The 21,227-nt window shown below is 38.2% G+C and overlaps 1 protein-coding gene across 4 annotated transcripts in view; it reads left to right on the top strand.

The window, feature by feature from the left end:
• TRIM37 (tripartite motif containing 37) overlaps positions 1-21,227 on the top strand; it is a 168,282-nt gene that overhangs the window by 84,629 nt on the left and 62,426 nt on the right. For all 4 annotated transcript variants that reach the window (XR_006341158.1, XM_043902818.1, XM_043902816.1 and 1 more), the window contains exons 18-19: positions 6,139-6,330; positions 14,226-14,534. Coding sequence is in view for 3 of the 4 variants with exons in the window: in XM_043902818.1 (XP_043758753.1) it covers positions 6,139-6,330; positions 14,226-14,534 (501 nt within the window). In the remaining variant the exon portion in view is untranslated. The remainder of the gene's footprint in view (positions 1-6,138; positions 6,331-14,225; positions 14,535-21,227) is intronic.

The raw sequence follows: 21,227 nt of genomic DNA, 5'->3' as shown, positions 1-21,227 counted from the left end.
AAGAGGAATTAGAGTTTTCTGTTCATTTGAATCCTAAGCTCCTGATCTTATCTACTATTACAGACTTACTTTTTATGATACGTAAGTCTTGTTTGTATACCTACCTCAACTATAGATTAATTTAAATAGAATCATTGAATCTTTGAGTTACAGAAGACATTTTGAGAACTCAATTTACATGTGGAAAAAGCTCAGAGATTTAGTTGGTATAGCTAGACTAGAACCTCATGTTGTCATCTTGAACCTAGCTTTTTACCAAAGTACAGGGCTCCTCCTGGGATAACCAGTATTAAATAGTAAGCGTTTCTTTTGTTTTCTTGGACCTGTTCAATTAAGCATGGGGATTTTGGCTAGAACAATTATCAACTAGGTTTTTGCTACTTCTGTTTTACCTGCTTCGCCGTTGGTATGAACATTGGCATATTCTGTAGCATGCTTAAATATCTAAAGACCTCTTTAATACTTAATACTTCCACTTCTACATTGTACTCCTGTCTTTCACTTTATTTCTAGGTGATCTCTGTCACACCTGTATGTCAGTTTTTTGTGTATGCTGATTACTCCCCAAGCTCCATCTCTAGCCTTTATTTTTCTCATGACTTCCAGACCCATGTAGCGTTTGGTTTTGATGTGTCAGTCTTAGATCTCCTAAATAGAAATCATTACCTTTTCATTTGCAGGCTTACCCATCAGTGATGGCCACCATCTTGATGATTAGTAGCGCTGTATATTCTTCACCTTTTCCTCTCCTTCGACTCTCCCTTTAACATGTCACCAAAATCTGTTGATTCTTCCTCCTAGATAGTGAGTGAATACATTTGTTACTTCACATTCCATTGCCATTTCTGGTGTAGGCCTGTGTCTTTCAACCTGAATGAGAGGCTGTTTGGGTTCTTTGTATCCATTATTGCTCCCATCCATTCTGCTTCCCATGGCATGAGTTCCAAATGAGGTGACTTTTTATTCCCTTCAAAAGAATATCTGATTGTATCCCTTCTCTCCTTAAAAACCCTTTATTTCATTCCATTTACTGATAGGATGAAATCCAAACTCATTAATATGGTATACAATGGCCTTCATGTGCTGACTCCTGCTCATTTTTTCCCCAGCTTTAAAAGGTATAATTGACAAAAATTGTATATGTTTAAGGTGTACAGCATGATGGTTTCATATAAATACACATTGTGAAATGGTCAGCATGATCAAGCCAGTTAGCATTCATTGCCTCACATAGTTACCTTTTTTTTTTTTTTTTTTTACTTTCCTCTTCTCTACTCCACTCCACTCTGATAATAGCTTGTTTGTTTTCTGTGTATGACTGTTTCTGGGTTTGTTATGTTTGTGCGTTTGTTTTGTTTCTTAGATTTTACATATAAATGAAGTCATATTTCTTTATCTTTCTCTGTCTTATTTCATTTAGCATAATACCCTCCAGGTCCATCACGTTACAAGATCAGGTAATGGAAAGTCTTATTTGCCTGACTAAGGAGCTTGATCTTTTATTCTGTAGAACCACTAAAGGTCTTTAAGAGTGAATGTGATCAGATTTGTCTATATAGTGAAAAATGGGTTAAAGGTGGATGAGATAAGATTGGATACTACTGTGAAAATTCTGTGGGAGTCCAGTGGTTAGAACTCCATGCTTTCACTGATGAGAGCATGGGTTTGACCCCTGGTTGGTAAACGAAGATCCCACAAGCTGCATAGTGTAGCCAAAAAAATAAAAGGAAACTACCTCAATATTCCAGGAAGGAAAGTTTGAGGGCCCCAAATAAGGCAAGAATAGTAGAGGCAGAGAAGAAGAAACCTTTTGAGAGATGTTAAGTAAGACTCTGTATGACTTGGGAGTGTCTTACTGGATGGTTGGAGTCAGTGGTGGTGTGGGGGTGATTCCTTAAGGTCCCTAGTTTGGGCCTCATTCCATAAGCTAGTGAGTCTCAGAGCAGAGGATAATATATTCAGTGTGATCCATGCTGATATTGATGGGCCGGTGGGACTCCCACGTTATGATCTCCAGACCCACGTAACTGGCTGCTTGGAAGACCACAGGTGTGAGTCTGTGTAGTAATATGCATTGTTTTTTTCAAGAATAAGCATCATCAGGGCTTCCCTGGTGGCTCAGTGGTAAAGAATCACCTGCCCATGCAGGAGACGTGGGTTCAATTCCTGGTCTTTGGCAAATTACTACGCCCATGCTCCACAACTATGGAACCTATGCTCTAGAGCCCAGGAGCTGCAACTGCTGAGCCCATGACCACAACGACTGAAGCCTGTGCCCTAGAGCCCATGCTCTGCAAGAGAAGCCACCACAGTCAGAAGCCTCTGCACTGCAAAACAGAGAGTTAACTCCTCGCCACAGCTAGGAAAAAGCTCTCACAACAATGAAGACCCAGTACAGCCCCCAAACTAAAAATTCATTTTAAAAAGATTTTTAAAAATAGGAGTCATAGTTTTTGTTCATTGAAATTAATGAACTAATTAAAATATTATTTGCAAGATTCACCCATAATATGTAAAGAATTTCTACAAATCAATCAGAAAAAGATGACAATCTCTTTAGTTTAAAAAAAAACAAAAAGCAAAAGACAAAAATAGACACTTCACAAAGGAGTCTTATCTAGATGACCAGTACACATTTTTAAAGATTTTTTTTTCACTGTTTTTGTCAAATAAATGCAAGTTGTGGTGCTATTGAGTTTGTTTATCCTTCATGAAGTTTCTTGAGTTGAGTTTTTTGGATGTTTACATGAATAGTTTTCATTATAAGTAGGCAATTTTTACCCATTTTTCTTTGAATAATATTCTTTCTCCTCCTCTCTAACTCCCATTATGTGTATGTTGGTACACTTGGTGGGATTTCACAGGTCTCTGAGACTCTGTTCATTTTCCTTCATTCTTTTTCAGGAAATGCCAGATAAAATCCACATTATGATACCATTGAATATCCACTGTAATGGCTAATACTTTTTAAACTGGCAGTACTAAATGTTGAAAGCATGTGGAGAGATGGAAACTCTCATAGCTTGCTGGTAGGAATGAAAATTGGATAACTCTACTTTAAAAAACTGTTGGGCAGTATAGGTAAAGCTAAATATACACATCCTATGACTTTTCCACTTTCAACAGAACGGGAGCTGGTATTTGCCAGTTGAGTTTTACAAGATAATTTAAAGCAGTATTGTTCTTTTTTAGGTGGTTTTGTTTTCTTGTGTTTTTAATTTTTTAAAAGTAAATGTAATTTTTAGCAAAGTAAAGAATGTGAAAAACTAGAGAAGACTGGAAAGGTAGTTTGAGTCTAGACTGTGTAGGACCTCAAATGTTTTGCTAATACATACAAGCACTGTAGTAAAATCAAGAGCTCAGATAGATTAGTGTGACATTTTAGCAGGCTTAATCTGGCTTGGCTTACGAAGAGAGCATCCATTTGCTTTTTTATGAATTTTTTTTTTCCCTCATGTGAAGTTCAGGAGCAGTTTTCTGCTTATAATTTCAGTAGCTTTATTTCTCGGAGAAGGCAATGGCACCCCACTCCAGTACTCTTGCCTGGAAAATCCCACGGGTGGAGGAGCCTGGTAGGCTGCGGTCCATAGGGTTGCTAAGAGTCGGACACAACTGAGCGACTTCACTTTCACTTTTCACTTTTACACATTGGAGAAGGAAATGACAACCCACTCCAGTGTTCTTGCCTGGAGAATCCCAGGGATGGGGGAGCCTGGTGGGCTGACGTCTATGGGATCACACAGAGTCGGACACGACTGAAGTGACTTAGCAGCAGCTTTATTTCTAGTAGCAAAAAGCAACCCAAATTCTTTCCTAATAGAAATAAAGTAGTTTTATATATTCATATTTTATAGCGCTGCACAGAAATAATGAAAATGAATAAGCTGCTATATATAGCAATATAGATGAATCTCATGAATATAATATTGAGCAAAAAAGCAGAATGTAAGAATATAGCTGTATCATTGCATTTAAAAAAGGTTCAAAAACAGGCAAACTAATATATGGTGTTTTACTCCGGATGGAAGTTACCTTTGGGGAGGAGGGTAAGTGAGCAATTTTAGGAGGCATGGAAGAATCTTGGGGTGCTATTAATTTGTGATCATTCACTAGGCTTTATGGACTTCCCTGATGGCTCAGCAGTAAAGACTCCTCCCTGTGGTGCTGGAAGTGCAGGTTCAGTCCCTGGGTTAGGAAAATCCCCTGGACAGAGGAGCCTGGTGGACTACATACAGTTCATGGGGTTGCAAACAGTCAGACACGACTGAACCAACTGAGCATGTGCTCATGCAACTAGGCTGTATGAGACAGACATGCACACACTCGCCCAGGTTAATGGCGGTGCTGACTCTCAAAGAGGAAACTGAGATAGATGCTAAACTCTCTGGTGCCTTTGGATGAAATGTGATACTGCTGTGTGTGGAAGGATGGGAACCTGGGAGGGGTGGAATAGCCAAAGGACTTGAACCACAACAGAAAGGAGTTTGCTCATTGGTGAGAGTAGTGAGTGACCTGGAAGAGTGGTTAGAAACAGAAGACTGTTAACACCCATTTCTGTACTTGGAGGTCCATTTAGCACGAGAGATAAATAGCTTTTGTTTTTGAAGAACCAGATAGTTGGGCAATCGATACCATAATCTGGACTAATGAACCTATTTACTGTATGACAGAACCACCTGAGTAGCTTTTTGAAAAAGTCCTGGATCCCAGTCCGGTATCCTCATTCAAGTACATCTAGAGTAGGGCCAGGAACCTGTCATTTTAAAAACTCCTCCAGCTGACTTATATGCAGCCTGATTTGGGAACTTCCTAGTAAAGGAAAAGAGCTAAGGAACAGTTTGAAGTGGGAGAGGGAATAGTTTTCTGTCTTTTAAAATAGGAGTTGCAAAAAAAAAAAAATAGGAGTTGCAGTGGTGTGTACAGAGGCTAAAAGAGAAATTGGCAACGAGATAATCCTTAGAAGAGGAAGGACAAACAAGTAGAAGGTAAGGACATGAGGGTGTGAATATAGATGAAGAACATGTAAGTAAATAACTGGCCTGAAGCTTCTGAATAATAAACTTTTCTCCTAAGTACCCCCTATCCATCTCTATCTCTTTAGAAACACCCTCATGAATAGTCAGGACCTGATTACTTCATGTTATTTTTATATTATCTACTTTAAGACTTTGCATGTAACATTTTTTAATGTTGTGGGTTTTTTTAAGAATATATTTAAATAACTTTATTTAAGGAGGTCAGTTTTAACCAACATTTCCATACCTAATACTTGCTAGGCATTGTACTAGGCACTGGAGAAAAGTCAGATGGTTTCCTTGGGTTAAGGAGCTTTTTAGTTCAATATAGGTAATACAGAATGACCATGTTCTCAGATGTCATATTCTGTATCAGTCATTAACAGGTTAAGTCTAAAATATTCGTATTGTACTTCAGTATTTAATCAAACTAGAAAAAACGTCTTGCCAGACAGTCATGACCTGAGTATTTTACTGTTCTAGACCTGCAGAAGATTCCATTTTGATGTCTAGATCCTTGGGATCTGTTATACCAGGGGGCTTGACATTCATCCAAGACCACTGGGTTATAAGATACATTCTCCTTTTCCTTAACCCTCATCCCCCAATTGTATGTATTGTACATGCTCTCACTTTTTTATTTCTGGGGTTTAGAATGGGGCTTCCCAGGTGGCGATAGTGGTAAAGAATCCACCTGCCAATGCAGGAGATGCAAGAGACATGGGTTTGATCCCTGGGTCAGGAAGATTACCCTGAAGGAGGAAATAGCAACCTACTCCAGTATCCAGTGTTCTTGCCTGAAAAATTCCATGGACAGAGGCTCCTGGCAAGCTATAGTCCATGGAGTCATGAAGAGTCTGACATGACTGAGCATGCACGCAGTGTGGGGTTGTGGATAACTCCTGAATTTTGAATGGTAATGAGGCCAGTGGTCATTCACTGTTCTTTGTACACTTCTCTGGCGATATGGTTTCTTTGTGTTTCTTATCATGAACACCAGCTCCTAAGAGATAGGTCCACAGACAAGTATTCAAACGACATTAACCAGTTTACTTTTTTCTTTTACATATACTTGAATTTGTCCAATTACATATAGCTTTCATTTTCTGTATCTCTTTTGCAGGTGGTAACCATGGCTATGTGGGTGCCAGTAGCAGAATGTCAAGAAGAGCACACTTGTGCTCTGCTGCTACCAGTAGTTTATTAGACATCGATCCTTTAATTTTAATACATCTCTTGGACCTTAAGGACCGGAGCAGTATGGAAAATTTGTGGGGCTTACAGCCTCGGCCTCCTGCTTCACTTCAGCCCACAGGTAAAATATGAACAGTAATTTTCCTTTTTTCTGTGCTTCTCCAAAAGAACTCTTAAATTTGAATTCAGATATCTTAAGTGTTGGAACATGGTATGTTTCTGTCACAAATCGGTTTTTCATTGTATTTTATAAAAATAAATCAATTAGTTTTCTATTATTGTTCAAAGGTATTTTGTACAAAAATAATGTCAAAGTACCTGTAAGAAGGTTTTTATGATTTGCCTTTTAGATTGTGACTACTGGGCAGTTTGATCCATGTGAATTAAAGTTGTCGTTTGTGAATGGACTTAAAGTTTCACAGGCCTCATGAGTACCCTGACTTCTAAGTGGGACTGTGTGTTAATTAAAAATAGAAAAAGAAGGTTTATTCATGCTTTGATATTCAGTAGCCTAAAAATGTATACCAGTTAGCAGTATTTTTAAAAAATTATTTGTTAAAGAGAAATTACATTTGTGTTACTGTAATATGATGTATACACTTAACACGAATTTAGATGTATAGTCAAATGTGGACTTTTTAAACTTTAGACACAGTCTTTTCTCTTTTTTAAACTTAATTTTATTTTTAAAAATTTGGTTGTGTTGGATCTTTGTTGCTGTGCACAGGCTTTCTCTAGTTATGAGCATCAGGGGCTACTTTCTAGTTGCAGAGTGGAGGCTACTCTCTAGTTGTGGTGCACAGGTTGTAGATACACAGGCTTCAGTAGTTGCAGCAAGCAGGCTCAGTAGTGTGGCGCACGGCCTCAGTTGCTCCACAGCATGTCGAATCCTCCCAAACCAGGAGTTTAACCCAGGTCTTCTGCATTGGCAGGCAGATTCCTATCCACTGTGCCACCAGGGAAGTGGTAGGCATTTACTTTTAAATGGCGTATTTTAGAAACCATTTTTGTTGGAAAACTTTCTAAATAAACTGAACATTTTTCCTACCTTCTTAAAAAAAAAAGTAGTACTTTACAAATCAAATCAGTGATTTAGAACAGTGATTTTGGTGCTTCTTTGAAGCAGCAGAACTCACTTTTCAGGTGGAGTTTAAGGCAGATCCTCAGTGTAGAAAACAGAAATAGAGCTGCTCTGGTGGAGGATAGATCAGAACTTGGAGTATTTAGCTCTCTTTGTTCCTAAAGTATACTTCCTGAAAGCCTGGGGCCTCAGTTTGAAAGACTGTCTCCAATTAGGTAAAGAAACAGTTGCCTTTTTCTGTCATTCAAGTGCATTTTGTATTATGTGCCTGCAAAATAGCACTTATCACATTGCATATAATTTTTTTCTGAGGCATTTTTATTGTAGAAAGTTAAAATGTAGAAAATTATAAAGAGAAAATTAAAATTACACATAGTTCTTGTGATCAACAAACAAATACCCTTAAAAAAAAAACTTTTAGCAAAGATTTTGCTTAAATTATAACCATTGTTGTTTGCAAAGACTTAGTGAAACAAACAATTTCTGGTTCTCCAGGTGGATGTATACATTGTTTTAACCTTTTTGAAGGAAAATTTTGTAGTCGGTGTAAAATATCTCTATCCTTTAATCCTGTAACTTCATTTTTAGGAGTATATTCCAAAGAGAAAACAATCAGAGTTCTTTGAAAATATCCAACAATACAGTTATGGTTGAAAAATTGTTGTCCAAGGAATAGCATATTTTATAGACAAGTAAAATCCTGTTTTTGAAAAATTCAGTGTCAGAGAAAAGAATGCACACTACATAAACAGAATGATATCTCTGTTCTCTGAAAGTTTTCTATTAAAATTGATAATATAAATGAAATGAATTGAGTTTTAGATCAATATGATTAAAAAGTCGATGACAAGGAGGATGCGGTATGAAATAGAGAGGAAGAACAAGCTTGGATTTAAGCATATTGAGTTTGAAGTACCAGTGGGATATCACAGTAGAGATGCTCAGTAGATAGCTAAAAATTAAGAACTGAAATACAGGCATTTATTTGCCGAGAGGTGATGCTAAGTAATTAAAACGGAGAGAGTAAGATTGCAGAAGAATGAGTTTCAAGAAATCCTTTGAAAGGGCTAGGAACATAATTATGGTGAACATCTGTTGTTATTGCATGTGTGGAAGATGAGCCAGATGAAGAGCCTTTGGAGAGAAGAGAGAAGAGAGTCATGGAAGCCAAGTGAAAAATAACCTTTCTGTGAGAGGATATTTAAGGCTAACATTGCAGAAAGATCCAGGTTTCTTTTTATTAAAATGCTTGCTTGAATTTTAGTGTTCATTTTGTACTCTTTGTATATTCTTTCCTTCTCAATCTGTATACTTTCATTTCCTTTTCTTGTCTTATTGCATTAGCGAGAACTTCCTGTAGAGATTGGAAAGGAGTGGTGAAAAGATGTCCCTGATCTTTGTGGGAAAGCTTTTAATTTTCTCACCAGAAAGTATAATACTAGCTGTAAATTTTCCATAGATATTCTTTTATCAAGTTGAGAAAGTTCCCCTCTATTCTGAGGTTTCATTGTGAATGGTTGCTGGATTTTGTGAAATGCTTTTTTTTTTGGCATCTATTTATATGATGTAAATAGATTATATTAAATGATTTTCAAGTATTGAACAAGCCTTGCATACCTGGGATAAATCCCATTTGGTTTGTCATGTATGGTGTTTTAAATATATTGTTTAATTCAGTCTGCTAATATTTCATTGAGGGTTTTTGGTATCTGTGTTCGTCAGAGATACTGGTCTATAGTTTTCTTGTAATGTATGTCTGACTTTGATACTAGAGTAATGCTGGCCTCATAGATTCAGTAAGGAAGTATTCCCTCTGCTTCTTGTGGGGACTGTAGAGAATTTTATAATTTCATCGTTAAATGTTTGGTAGAATTCACCAGTGGATCCATTCAGGCCAGATGCTTTCTGTTTTGGAAAGATATTGTTACTGACTGAATTTCTTTAGTATATACAGGCCTATTCATATAGTGTGTTTTTCCTTCTGTGAGTTTTGGCAGATTGCCTTTCACAGAGTTGGTCTGTTACATCTAGGTTGTCAAATTTGTTGGCATAGAGTTGTTTATAGTGAACACCTGTCACGTATCAGGCTCACTCCAGGTTTTGTTCTTAACCACTGTTTCATAAAAGGGACATCATAAGGGGCATCAGGGTATGAACAACAGATAGTGTGGCTGAACCAGATTTCGAGGTACACGCAGTGGTAAATAGAAAGGCAAGTTGAATCTGTTCTGTGAAAGGCTTTCCTGAGGAATTTATTCATAGTGAACAGTGGGTAACCATTGTTTCAGTTTAGGAATAGTTTGATTCAAACTATATTTTAGAAAGCTTGCAGTGTTAAGAAAACTATCAGAAAGGAAAATTTAATCGGGATACAGTTGTAGATGTTTATTTGTCATTCCCAGTATGAGAGGACAAATTCATACATTTCTGTGTATTTTCTCAGTCATTATAATGTGTGGAGCTGGGATAAGATCTTCAGGATCTTTTGGCATTATAAAAATTACTTTAAACATCTAGGGAACAGATTAACCTGGGCAATGGAGAAGTAGTTTACTTAGAGCAAAGAGTTATGGTTGTGGAGGTAGAATTTATGGGGCTTGGCAACTAATTGTAATGTGGTAAAGAGAACTTCCCAGATGGCTCAGTGGTAAAGAATCCACCCACCAACACAGGAGGTGCGAGTTCAATCCCTGAATCAAGAAGATCCCCTGGAGGAGGAAATGGTAACCCACTCCGGTATTCTTGCCTAGGAAATCCCTTGGACAGAGAGCCTGGTGCTTTACAGTCCATGGGGTCACAAAAGACACAACTTAGTAACTAAACAACAGGAGTGCTCTTAAGTAGCTTAGCTTACCAGGAGAAGGGTAGGGGCAGTGACATACTGAAGTCTGCAGGAGGAGCTGTAGATAACTGTCATTCTTGGAAGAGGTGAGTGAGCGTTACAGATGAAACTCTCAATGCTGTTAACCTTATCACTTGACAAATTCAAGAAGACTTCTCATCCTCAGTGCAGTGAGTATCCTTGTCAGGGTCCCGTGGTATAACATTCCATAGCGTTTTTACACTCTCCTGTCTGGCACTTACCATGCAGTACTGGAATGGATTTTCATTTTTTCACAGTGGGACTGTGAGCTCTGTGAGAACAAAGGCTGGGTGTTTGTCCTGTTCACTTTTGTGTCTCCTGCCTAGCCCAGTGCTTAGCATTTGAAACAAACTCAGTAATTGTTTATTGACTTATTAATGGAGGTTTAAATCTATTTTGTATTTTCCCATTTGGGCTTCTTACTTTTAACAATTCTTGTCAGTTTCTGGTAATAATAAGCTAATCATGTGGGTTAATACAGGGTTTCCTATTTAAGTCCAGGTAGATGTAGGGTGGGAGATGACAGCCACAAAGGTTTTATTTAGCAAAACATTTTGAGTATTTTGTGCCATAGGCTGCATGTCCTAGAATGCAAAGATCACTAAGATGTAACCTCAGCCTCTTAAGTTGTTCACATTCTACGTGTCTGTCTTCCTTACTGTAATATAATGTGCTCTACAAAATTAGGTAAGAATTGATTTGAAAGGAGGGGAACATTTGGTGGGTTTAGGTGCTTGAAGAAGGAGACATTTCTGATCTGACCTGGTAAGTTTGAGTTAGAGAGCAGAGGGAAGAGGACATGTGAAAAGCGTGAGGACAGGGCATGGCTGCAGGTCAGAGCTGCAGGACTGGGGTGCACTGAGCTACCTCGAGGCAGAGCGTAAAGCCATGGAGAGTGGAGGTGGGGTCAGATAATGTAGGGCCTGTGTGCTCTACTAATGTTTCTTCGGTGATTCTAAGCAGGAGTGTAGCATCTGATTTGGGTTTTAAAAACTGCCGTGATACTTTTGTGGACAGTGGGTTGAGTGGGAGCTATGCTGTGCAGTGCTTTCATAGACTGGATCTCCTGAGCCTCAGGACAGCCCTGTCACAATATATGTTATTGTCTTCATTTTCCAAATGAATAAATGGAGTCAGAAGTTAGAAGATTTAAAGAACATTACAGAAACTAAATGGTTGATCTGAGACCAAATCCTGGGCTTCCAAAATCTCTCCTAATAGTCCACTGTGAATGCTTTCAGCTGCAAGTAGCGAAATCATGCTAATCGTGGCTTAACTAATAGTAATAAAGGCACTTTGTTATACATATTACATCTGGAGGTTAGTGATTCCATGTGCATCAGGTATTTAAAGGCAGGACAAAGGATGGTCTCCCTGCAGTTCTCTTGCCTCTTCTGGCGTGGTGTTAAGATGACTGCCGCAGTTTCAGGCATCATTTATTCACAGGAATGTGTCACTAGCAGGAAAGAAAAGATGGGATGTTAAAGACCTATTCTTGTGATGCTGGAGAGCAAAGTTATTAAGATCACAAAGTTATTAAGACTGGAGGCAGACTCCTTGGTTTGAATTAAGCTCCTCTACTTTTTTAGCTGTATCCCCAACATAATAAAATCTCCCAGTCAGAATGGAGGCTCTCTCTCCCTTCCCCCAACTGTGGCTGAAATTCTTAGTCATGTGCCCACTCTAAATGCTCCAAGAGGAATAAGCTTAGACTAGTTGTAGGCTCATATTCTCTGGGGCCAAGCAAAGGACAGCTTTCACTGCCCTGAGCAGTGCTGACCTGCTTAACACCTAAACACAGTCTGGGTTCTGCAGGCGTGGTAGAACTGGGGGAATGGCAGCAGTGTCTGCCTTTTCCCCCTCTTATGGCAGTGGATTGTTGCAGTGTGTGAGCAGGGTATGAGTTAGACTGTATATTTTATATACTATGTATAACATATTTGACCAAGTGTTTGGCTTCTAGGTTTTTTGTGTGTGTGTGTGTGAATGTACTAAAAGCTCAGTATAGAAAATTTGAGAAAAGTGAATAAATATAAAAAAGAAAGCACAGGCAGTGTGGCAGCTTTTAAAATTTTTAGAGTTAAATGTATAATTCAGATTTGAGTAATTAAAATGTGAAGAAATAGAGAAAAACAATAGAATGGGAAAGACTACAGATCTCTTCAAGAAAATTAGAGATCCCAAGGGAAAATGTTATGTAAAGATGGGCACAGATGAAGAACAGAAATGGCAAGGACCTAACAGAAGCAGAAGAGATTAAGAGAAGGTGGCAAGAATACACAGAAGAACTATACGAAAAAGTCCTTAATGACCCAGATAAACACAATGATGTGGTCACTGACCTAGTTTCAGACATCCTGGAATATGAAGTCAAGTGGGCCTTAGGAAGCATTACTATGAACAAAGCTAGTGGAGGTGATGGAATTCCAGCTGAGCTATTTCAGATTCTAAAAGATGATGCTGACAAAGTGCTGCCCTCAATATGCCAGCAAATTTGGAAAACTCGGCAGAGGCCACAGGACTGGAAAAGGTCAGTTTTCATTCCAATCCCAAAGAAAGGCAATGTCAAAGAATGTTCAAACTACCATACAGTTGCGCTCATTTCACATGCTAGCAAGGTAATGCTCAAAATTCTTCAAGGTAGTCTTCAACAATACATGAACCAAGAAGTTCCAGATGTATAGGCTGGAACCAGAGATCAAAGGCAGGGGAACCAGAGATCAAATTGCCAACAACTGTTTAATCATAGAAAAGGCAAGAGAATTCCATAAAAACATCTACTTCTGCTTCATTGAGCAGGCTAAAGCCTTTCACTGTGTGGATCACAACAAACTGAAAAATTCTTCAAGAAATAGGTATACCAGGTTATCTTACCTGCCTTCTGAGAAACATGTATGCAGGTCAAGAAGCAACAGTGAGAACGGGACATGGAACAACAGACTGGTTCCAAGTTGGGAAAGAGTGTCAAGGCTGTATATTGTCACCCTGTTTATTTAACTTATGTGCCAAGTACCTCATGCACATTGCCACACTGGATGACTCACAAGCTGGAATCAAGATTGCTGGGAGAAATATCAGTAACTATGGATATGCAGATGATCCCACTCTAATGGCAGAAAGTGAAGAGGAACTAAAGAGCCTCTTGATGAGGATGATAGAAGAGAGTAAAAAAGCTGGCTTAAAACTAAAGATTAAAAAAACTTAAGATCTCGGCATCTGATTCCATCCCTTCATGGCAAATAGATGGGCAAAAAGTGGTAACAGATTTTATTTTCTTGGGCTTCAAAATCAGTACAAACAGTGACTGCAGCCATGAAATTAAAAGATGCTCCTTGGAAGTAAAGCTTTGCCAAATCTAGACAGCAAATTTAGAAAGCAAAGACATCACTTTGCCAGCAAAGGTATGTGTAGTCAAAGCTATGGTTTTCCTAGTAGTCATATATGGATGTGAGAGTGGGACCATCAAGAAGGCTGAGCACTGAAGAATTGATGCTTTTGAACTGTGGTGTGGGAGAAGACTCTTGAGAGTCCCTTGGACTACGAGGAGATCCAGCCAGTCAACCCTACAGGAAATCAACCCTTAAATATTCATTGGAAGGACTGATGCTGAAGCTGAAGCTCCAATACTTTGGCACCTAATTGGAAGACCTGACTCATTGGAAAAGATCCTGATACTGGGAAAGATTGAAGGCGGGAGGAGAAGGGGACGACAGGATGAGATGGTTGAATGGCATCACCGACTGAATGGACATGAGTTTGAGTAAACTCTAGGAGTTTGTGATGGCCAGGGAGGCCTGGCATACTGCAGTCCATGGGGTCACAAAGAGCCGGACAAGACTGAATGACTGAACAACAACTAAATGTGACCCAGATTTTAACTTTGTAGGTGTGAATAGAGTTAGGATACTTGTATCTGTTTTCATTAATTGAATTTAATGCATGCTTTTATTGTTGGTACCACGTAAAGAGCTTTAGGTTACTTGCACCTCAAATTTGCCTATATTCACAGTACAGAATGGTTTCATGAATGTTGAGGTCTATGTTAACATGACTTGTTACTTTCTCTCTGCAGCATCGTATTCTCGAAAAGATAAAGACCAACGGAAGCAGCAGGCAATGTGGCGAGTTCCCTCTGATTTAAAGATGCTAAAAAGACTCAAAACTCAAATGGCTGAAGTTCGATGTATGAAAACTGATGTAAAGAACACACTTTCAGAAATAAAAAGCAACAATGCTGCTTCTGGAGACATGCCTACAAGCCTCCTTTCTGCTGACCAGGCAGCTCTGGCCGCATGTGGGACTGAAAACTCCAGCAGATTACAGGAATTGGGAATGGAGCTCTTGGCAAAGTCATCAGTTGCCAGTTGTTACATACGAAACTGTAAGTGAAAAAGATCCTCTTAGTTTTATTTCTCCATGTGTCTTTTGGGAAACTCGAGGAGAGGATATTTTCAGAATCAGTTCAGTTCAGTTCAGTCACTCAGTCGTGTCTGACTCTTTGCGACCCCATGAATCGCAACACGCCACGCCACCCTGTCCATCACCAACTCCTGGAGTTTACTCAAACCCATGTCCATCGAGTCGGTGATGCCATCCAACCATCTCATCCTCTGTCGTCCCCTTCTCCTGCCCCCAATCCCTCCCAGCATCAGGGTCTTTTCCAACGAGTCAACTCTTTGCATGCGGTGGCCAAAGTACAGAATAATAATATTTAAATATCTCCCTCAGTGTTAATTAGGACTACAAATACATACAGTTTTTTCTCCCACCCAAAACTGACTTTGTATATTTTCTGCTATACAACAGAGTTAACATTTCTTGATTGCTTATTCTGTACTGGGCAACAAATAAGACAGAATCTTTACTCTCATGAATCCTGCATTCATTACTCGTGTGATAGGAATTGGACATTAAAATGTGTAGACAGGTAAAGATTATTTTAGTTGATAAAAAGTCCTTTGAAGTCCACAGCAGAGGAGTGGGGTGGGCAGAGTGAGGAGTGAGCTGTTTTAGTCAGGGTCGTTAGAAAGTCCCTCAGGAGGCGAGCGTTGAACTGACATCTGAAGGTTGAGGAGTGGGAGCCTTGCGGAGGTCTGGGGGAAGCATTCTTCACGGTGAACAGAACAGAAAATGCAAAGTCACGTATACAGGATTCGCTCTACATGTCTGAAGGCTGAAGGAAGACCAGTTTGGCTGAACGTGGTGAACTGAGGAGAAGCGAGAGCAACAGGAGGTACGTCAGAGAGACAGGATCTAGATCAGGCACGGGCTCAGTCGCTCAGTTGTGTCTTGACACTTTCGCGACCCCGTGGACTGTAGCCCGCCAGGCTCCTCTGTGGGATTTCCCAGACAAGAATACTGGAGTGGGTTGCTGTTTCCTTCTCTATTAGATCACATAGGGTCTTATAAGACCTCGGTAACCAGTTTGAGTTTTATTCTGATTTTGGCGGGAAGTCTCTAGACAATAAAAATCAGAGGGATGTTTATGATCTGATATACTTGTAAAACAAAGATTGCTTTGTTGTGTGGAGAAGGGTCTGAAAAGGATTGAGAGTGCAAGTTGTGAGGCCAGTTCACAGCCTATAACAATAGCTTGTATGAGACACTGACTTATTCCGGAGTTTCTGCACTGGACTTGCCCAGAGTCTAGCAGCCTTTCTTTACTGAGGTTCCAGTCTCCCAAGGATGATATATAACTAGTACCACTCTAGATACACAGGAGAGAAGTTCATCTGTTACATACAGTGGATATTTTAAACCATGAGGGCTCAGTTCTTTGCCACAAACCTGGTAAGAAAGGGTTTAGGAAAACAGAAAAACTAAGAATGATGTTTAACTGTTTGGTCTAAGCAACTTAGTGACTGCTGGTATCATTAATTGAGATTCAAGTTAAATAGGAAGAAGCAGGTGTGGGGATGGTGGGACATAGGGGCATCATGTCAGGAATTTTTTTAAAAACATGTTTGGTTTGAGATGTCTGCTAGATCTAGTAAAATATCTCATAGGCAGTTGAATGCTTTTGTAAATCTGAAGCATATGAGGGTAAAGCTGGATATAAGCAGTTGGGAGTCAGCAGTGTCAGATGTTTAAAACCAGGGATCAAGTATGAAGGGAAAAGAGAAGTTTTGGTTCTGGGCACTTAAACATTTAAAGGCCTGTTAGGGAATCTAGCTAAGGAAGTTGAAAAGAGCAGTCATTAAGGTAGAGAACAACAGAAGAAATGAAATCTCAAAAAAAAATTTTTTTTTAAATGCATCTCAAAAAAGATGGAGTGGTTGTCTGTCATTGAGAGGCATCAAGATGAAGGGTGGATGGGCCTTTTTGGAACCATTCCCATGGAGGGCTTATAGCAGAAGCGAATGAGGTGGGAAACCAGAGCATGACTGCTCGGCTCCTTCGAGAAGCGTCATAATAAGTTGGGTGGTTCCTGGAGGGGTGGTGGAATCAGGCAGGAGTTTGACATCTGTGTCTTGTTTTCCTTTTCTTAAACATATCTGCTTTTTTTAACCTGGGTTTTTTTGGTGGTGAAATATATACATTAATAACATAAAGTTTACTATCAACTTTTTTTTTTTTGAGAAAAAAAAAAAGAGTCCTTTATTTTTATCATTTTTCTCTCCTTTTTTCTTCTAGTTTTATTGAGATGTAATTAATCTACAGAACTGTATAAATTTAAGGTGTATAGAATAATGATTTGGCTTACATACATCAAGAAGTGATTACCACGATGAGTTTAGTGAACATCCATCCTCTCATATATACAAAATTTAAAAAATGTTTTTTTCTTGTGAAAATACTTCTAGGATTTATTCTGTTGACAGTTTTTTTTTTCTTTTTTTTTTTTCATTTATTTTTATTAGTTGGAGGCTAATTACTTTACAGTATTGTAGTGGGTTTTGTCATACATTGACATGAATCAGCCATGGAGTTACATGTATTCTCCATCCCAATCCCCCCTCCCACCTCCCTCTCCACCCGATTCCCAGTGCACCAGGCCCGAGCAGTTGTCTCATGCATCCAACCTGGGCTGGTGATCTGTTTCACTATAGATAATATACATGCTGTTCTCTCGAAACATCCCACCCTCACCTTCTCCCACAGAGTCCAAAAGTCTGTTCTGTATATCTGTGTCTCTTTTTCTGTTTTGCATATAGGGTTATCGTTACCATCTTTCTAAATTCCATATATATGTGTTAGTATGCTGTAATGTTCTTTATCTTTCTGGCTTACTTCACTCTGTATAATGGGCTCCAGTTTCATCCATCTCATTAGAACTGATTCAAATGAATTCTTTTTAACGGCTGAGTAATATTCCATGGTGTATATGTACCACAGCTTCCTTATCCATTCATCTGCTGATGGGCATCTAGGTTGCTTCCATGTCCTGGCTATTATAAACAGTGCTGCGATGAACATTGGGGTGCACGTGTCTCTTTCAGATCTGGTTTCCTCAGTGTGTATGCCCAGAAGTGGGATTGCTGGGTCATATGGCAGTTCTATTTCCAGTTTTTTAAGAAATCTCCACACTGTTCTCCATAGTGGCTGTACTAGTCTGCATTCCCACCAACAGTGTAAGAGGGTTCCCTTTTCTCCACACCCTCTCCAGCATTTGTTGCTTGTAGACTTTTGGATAGCAGCCATCCTGACTGGTGTGTAATGGTACCTCATTGTGGTTTTGATTTGCATTTCTCTGATAATGAGTGATGTGGAGCATCTTTTCATGTGTTTGTTAGCCATCTGTATGTCTTCTTTGGAGAAATGTCTGTTTAGTTCTCTGGCCCATTTTTTGATTGGGTCATTTATTTTTCTGGAATTGAGCTGCAGGAGTTGCTTGTATATTTTTGAGATTAATCCTTTGTCTGTTGCTTCATTTGCTATTATTTTCTCCCAATCTGAGGGCTGTCTTTTCACCTTACTTATAGTTTCCTTTGTTGTGCAAAAGCTTTTAAGTCCCATTTCATTAGGTCCCATTTGTTTAGTTTTGCTTTTATTTCCAATATTCTGGGAGGTGGGTCATAGAGGGTCCTGCTGTGATTCATGTCGGAGAGTGTTTTGCCTATGTTCTCCTCTAGGAGTTTTATAGTTTCTGTTCTTACATTTAGATCTTTAATCCATTTTGAGTTTATTTTTGTGTATGGTGTTAGAAAGTGTTCTAGTTTCATTCTTTTACAAGTGGTTGACCAGTTTTCCCAGCACCACTTGTTAAAGAGGCTGTCTTTTTTCCATTGTATATCCTTGCCTCCTTTGTCAAAGATAAGGTGTCCATAGGTTCGTGGATTTATCTCTGGGCTTTCTATTCTGTTCCACTGATCTATATTTCTGTCTTTGTGCCAGTACCATACTGTCTTGATGACTGTGGCTTTGTAGTAGAGTCTGAAGTCAGGCAGGTTGATTCCTCCAGTTCCATTCTTCTTTCTCAAGATTACTTTGGCTATTTGAGGTTTTTTGTATTTCCATACAAATTGTGAGATTATTTGTTCTAGTTCTGTGAAAAGTACCATTAGTGGCTTGATAGGGATTGCATTGGATCTATAGATTGCTTTGGGTAGAATAGCCATTTTGACAATATTGATTCTTCCAATCCATGAACACGGTATGTTTCTCCATCTGTTTGTGTTGACAGTTTTTATATACGTATCTTAATTATTTTTAGCTGTATAATTCAGTGGCATTAAATACATTTATGCTGTTGTGCAACTATAACCACCATTCATCTCAACTTTTTCATCATCCCAAACTGAAATTTTATATACTTTTGAGTAGTAACTCGGTGTTCCTGGTTTCCAGTACTCTCTGGTAACCACTATTATACTTTGTTTCTATAAACTTGATTATTCTAGATATCTCATATAAGTGGAATCATACAGTATTTGTCTTTTTGTGTCTGACTTATTTCACTTCAGCATAATTTCTTCAGTCTTCATATTGTAGCAAATGTCAGAATTTCATTTCTTTTTAAGGCTGAGTAATACTGCCTTTTAGGTATTTATATACTATAGTATGTTTATCCATTCATCTCTTGATGGACATTTGGATTTTTTCCACTTTTTGGCTATTATGAATAATGCAGATATGAACATGTATGTGCAGCATCTGTTCTGATATCTGCTTTCATTTTTTTGGAGGGTATATACCTAGAGTGTGATTGCTGATTCATATGGTAATTCTGTGTTTAATTAAAAAGAAATTATTTTAATCATGATAAATTTTACCGTATTTTATTAAACAAAATTGACTATCTTAACCTTTTTAAGTGTAGTTATCAATGGCATTGAATATCACATGCACATTGTTGTGCTACCAATGCCAACAGCCACCCACAGAACTTTGTTTTTATCTTGTGAAACTGTCTCCATACCTATTAAACGATTGCTGTCTCTTCTTTCTTTCTTGATCCCCTGGCAGCCACCATTTTGCTTTCCGTCTATGAATTTGATTACTATGGGTACCTCGTATAAGTGGAAACTTATTTTATGTGTGGTTGGCTTATTTCACTTAGTATAAGCTTCTCAAGGTTCATCCATGTTCTAGCGTATGTCAACATTTTCTTCTCTTTTATGAATGCATAATATTCCAGTGTGCATTCATTTTGATGGATACTTGTGTTAACCATGTATGTGAGGGTTTACTTCTGAGCTTTCCATATATGTGTTTATTAAAATGAGATATATTAATGCTGGATACTGGTGGCAGTAATATAGTAGAGATGAATAGGACGGGGTAATTGCCAAATACATAGAATTCTTTTGAATAGAGGTGATAATTTAGTAGAAAAATGAGTAAAGGTTATGATTAAGTTATTAAGGTAAGAAGAAATACCACAGGACAATAAATGTATTAAAATATACTCAACCTTATCTAGTTGTCAAGGAAATGACAATTTTAAACCAAAAGAAGTAAAGCTTTTTGGATGGATTTTTGCAAAAAACTCTTGTTATATATTTCTTCAGATACTTCCTTTGTTGTCAGTTGTTTTTGTTTTCTGCTAAACAATAAGTTTTAAATTTTTTATTTTCAACATCTATTAATAGCATTCATTCTTTGAGGGTTTAATGTTTTTATTTGCAAGGCCTTTTCAGCTCTAAAATCACGCTTAACTTCCTTGGTTCTGTTTTTATTTTTTAACTTTTTTACATTTAGTTCATTATTTCACATGTAACTTGTTTTCCATGACAGTGTGTAAATTCAGTGCTCACCATGCCCAACCCACCCATGAAAATGAAACATGTTTTTTGAAGAGTCTTTTCTGTTCAACAAAACGAAATTCATTTTTTGTATTATAGACCAAATTCTCATACTTAACATAGTTCTGTTTTTAAATTCATTCATACAGTTGGACCAGGTGAAATTGCCGGTGGGACACTTTTTTAAAACATACAAAGCAGCACTTTGGTATTGTTAAGCTAAATGTTTGTTCCATTGTCTACCAGACCCACATTCCTTTTTGTTAACCATTTTAGTTTTATAGTTTATCATACTGTGATAGGTTTGCCTTCATTTTGTTTTCAAAATGTCTTTGATGGTTCTTACATGTTTACTTTTCCAGAAAAACATTTTGACTGGAATAATGTTACATTTAATGCATTAATTAACATTTAATTTGAGGAATTGACATCTTTTAGGTATTAAAGCATTCAAATTGAGTAATGTGGTGTTTCCATTTATTCAAGTCATCCCTGGTGGCTCAGATGGTAAAGCGTCCACCTGCAGTACAGGAGACCTGGGTTTGATCCATGGGTCGGGAAGATCCCCTGGAGAAAGGAATGGCTACCCACGCCAGTATTCTTCCCTGGAGAATTCCATTTTTCAGAGAAACCTGGTGGGTTACAGTCCATGGGGTAACAGAGTCGGACACAACTGAGCAACTAACAGTAATTTTCTGTTATAGTCATATTTCTTCAGAGTTTTAGTTTTCTTCATATAAGTTCTGTATATGTCTTGTTAATGTTAATTTCTAGATATATTATAATTTAGGTTTCTGTTGTGATAGGATCTCTTTTTCCTTCTATAATATTTTCTAATCGTTGGTTATTGATGTATATAGAAAGACTGTTGGTTTTAATATGTTTATTTT

The sequence above is a fragment of the Cervus elaphus genome, chromosome 5, assembly GCF_910594005.1.
Source record: "Cervus elaphus chromosome 5, mCerEla1.1, whole genome shotgun sequence".
Classification (NCBI taxonomy): Eukaryota; Metazoa; Chordata; class Mammalia; order Artiodactyla; family Cervidae; genus Cervus; species Cervus elaphus.
Note: the sequence above shows the minus strand (reverse complement) of the source record. Positions and strands in the feature narration are given on the sequence as shown.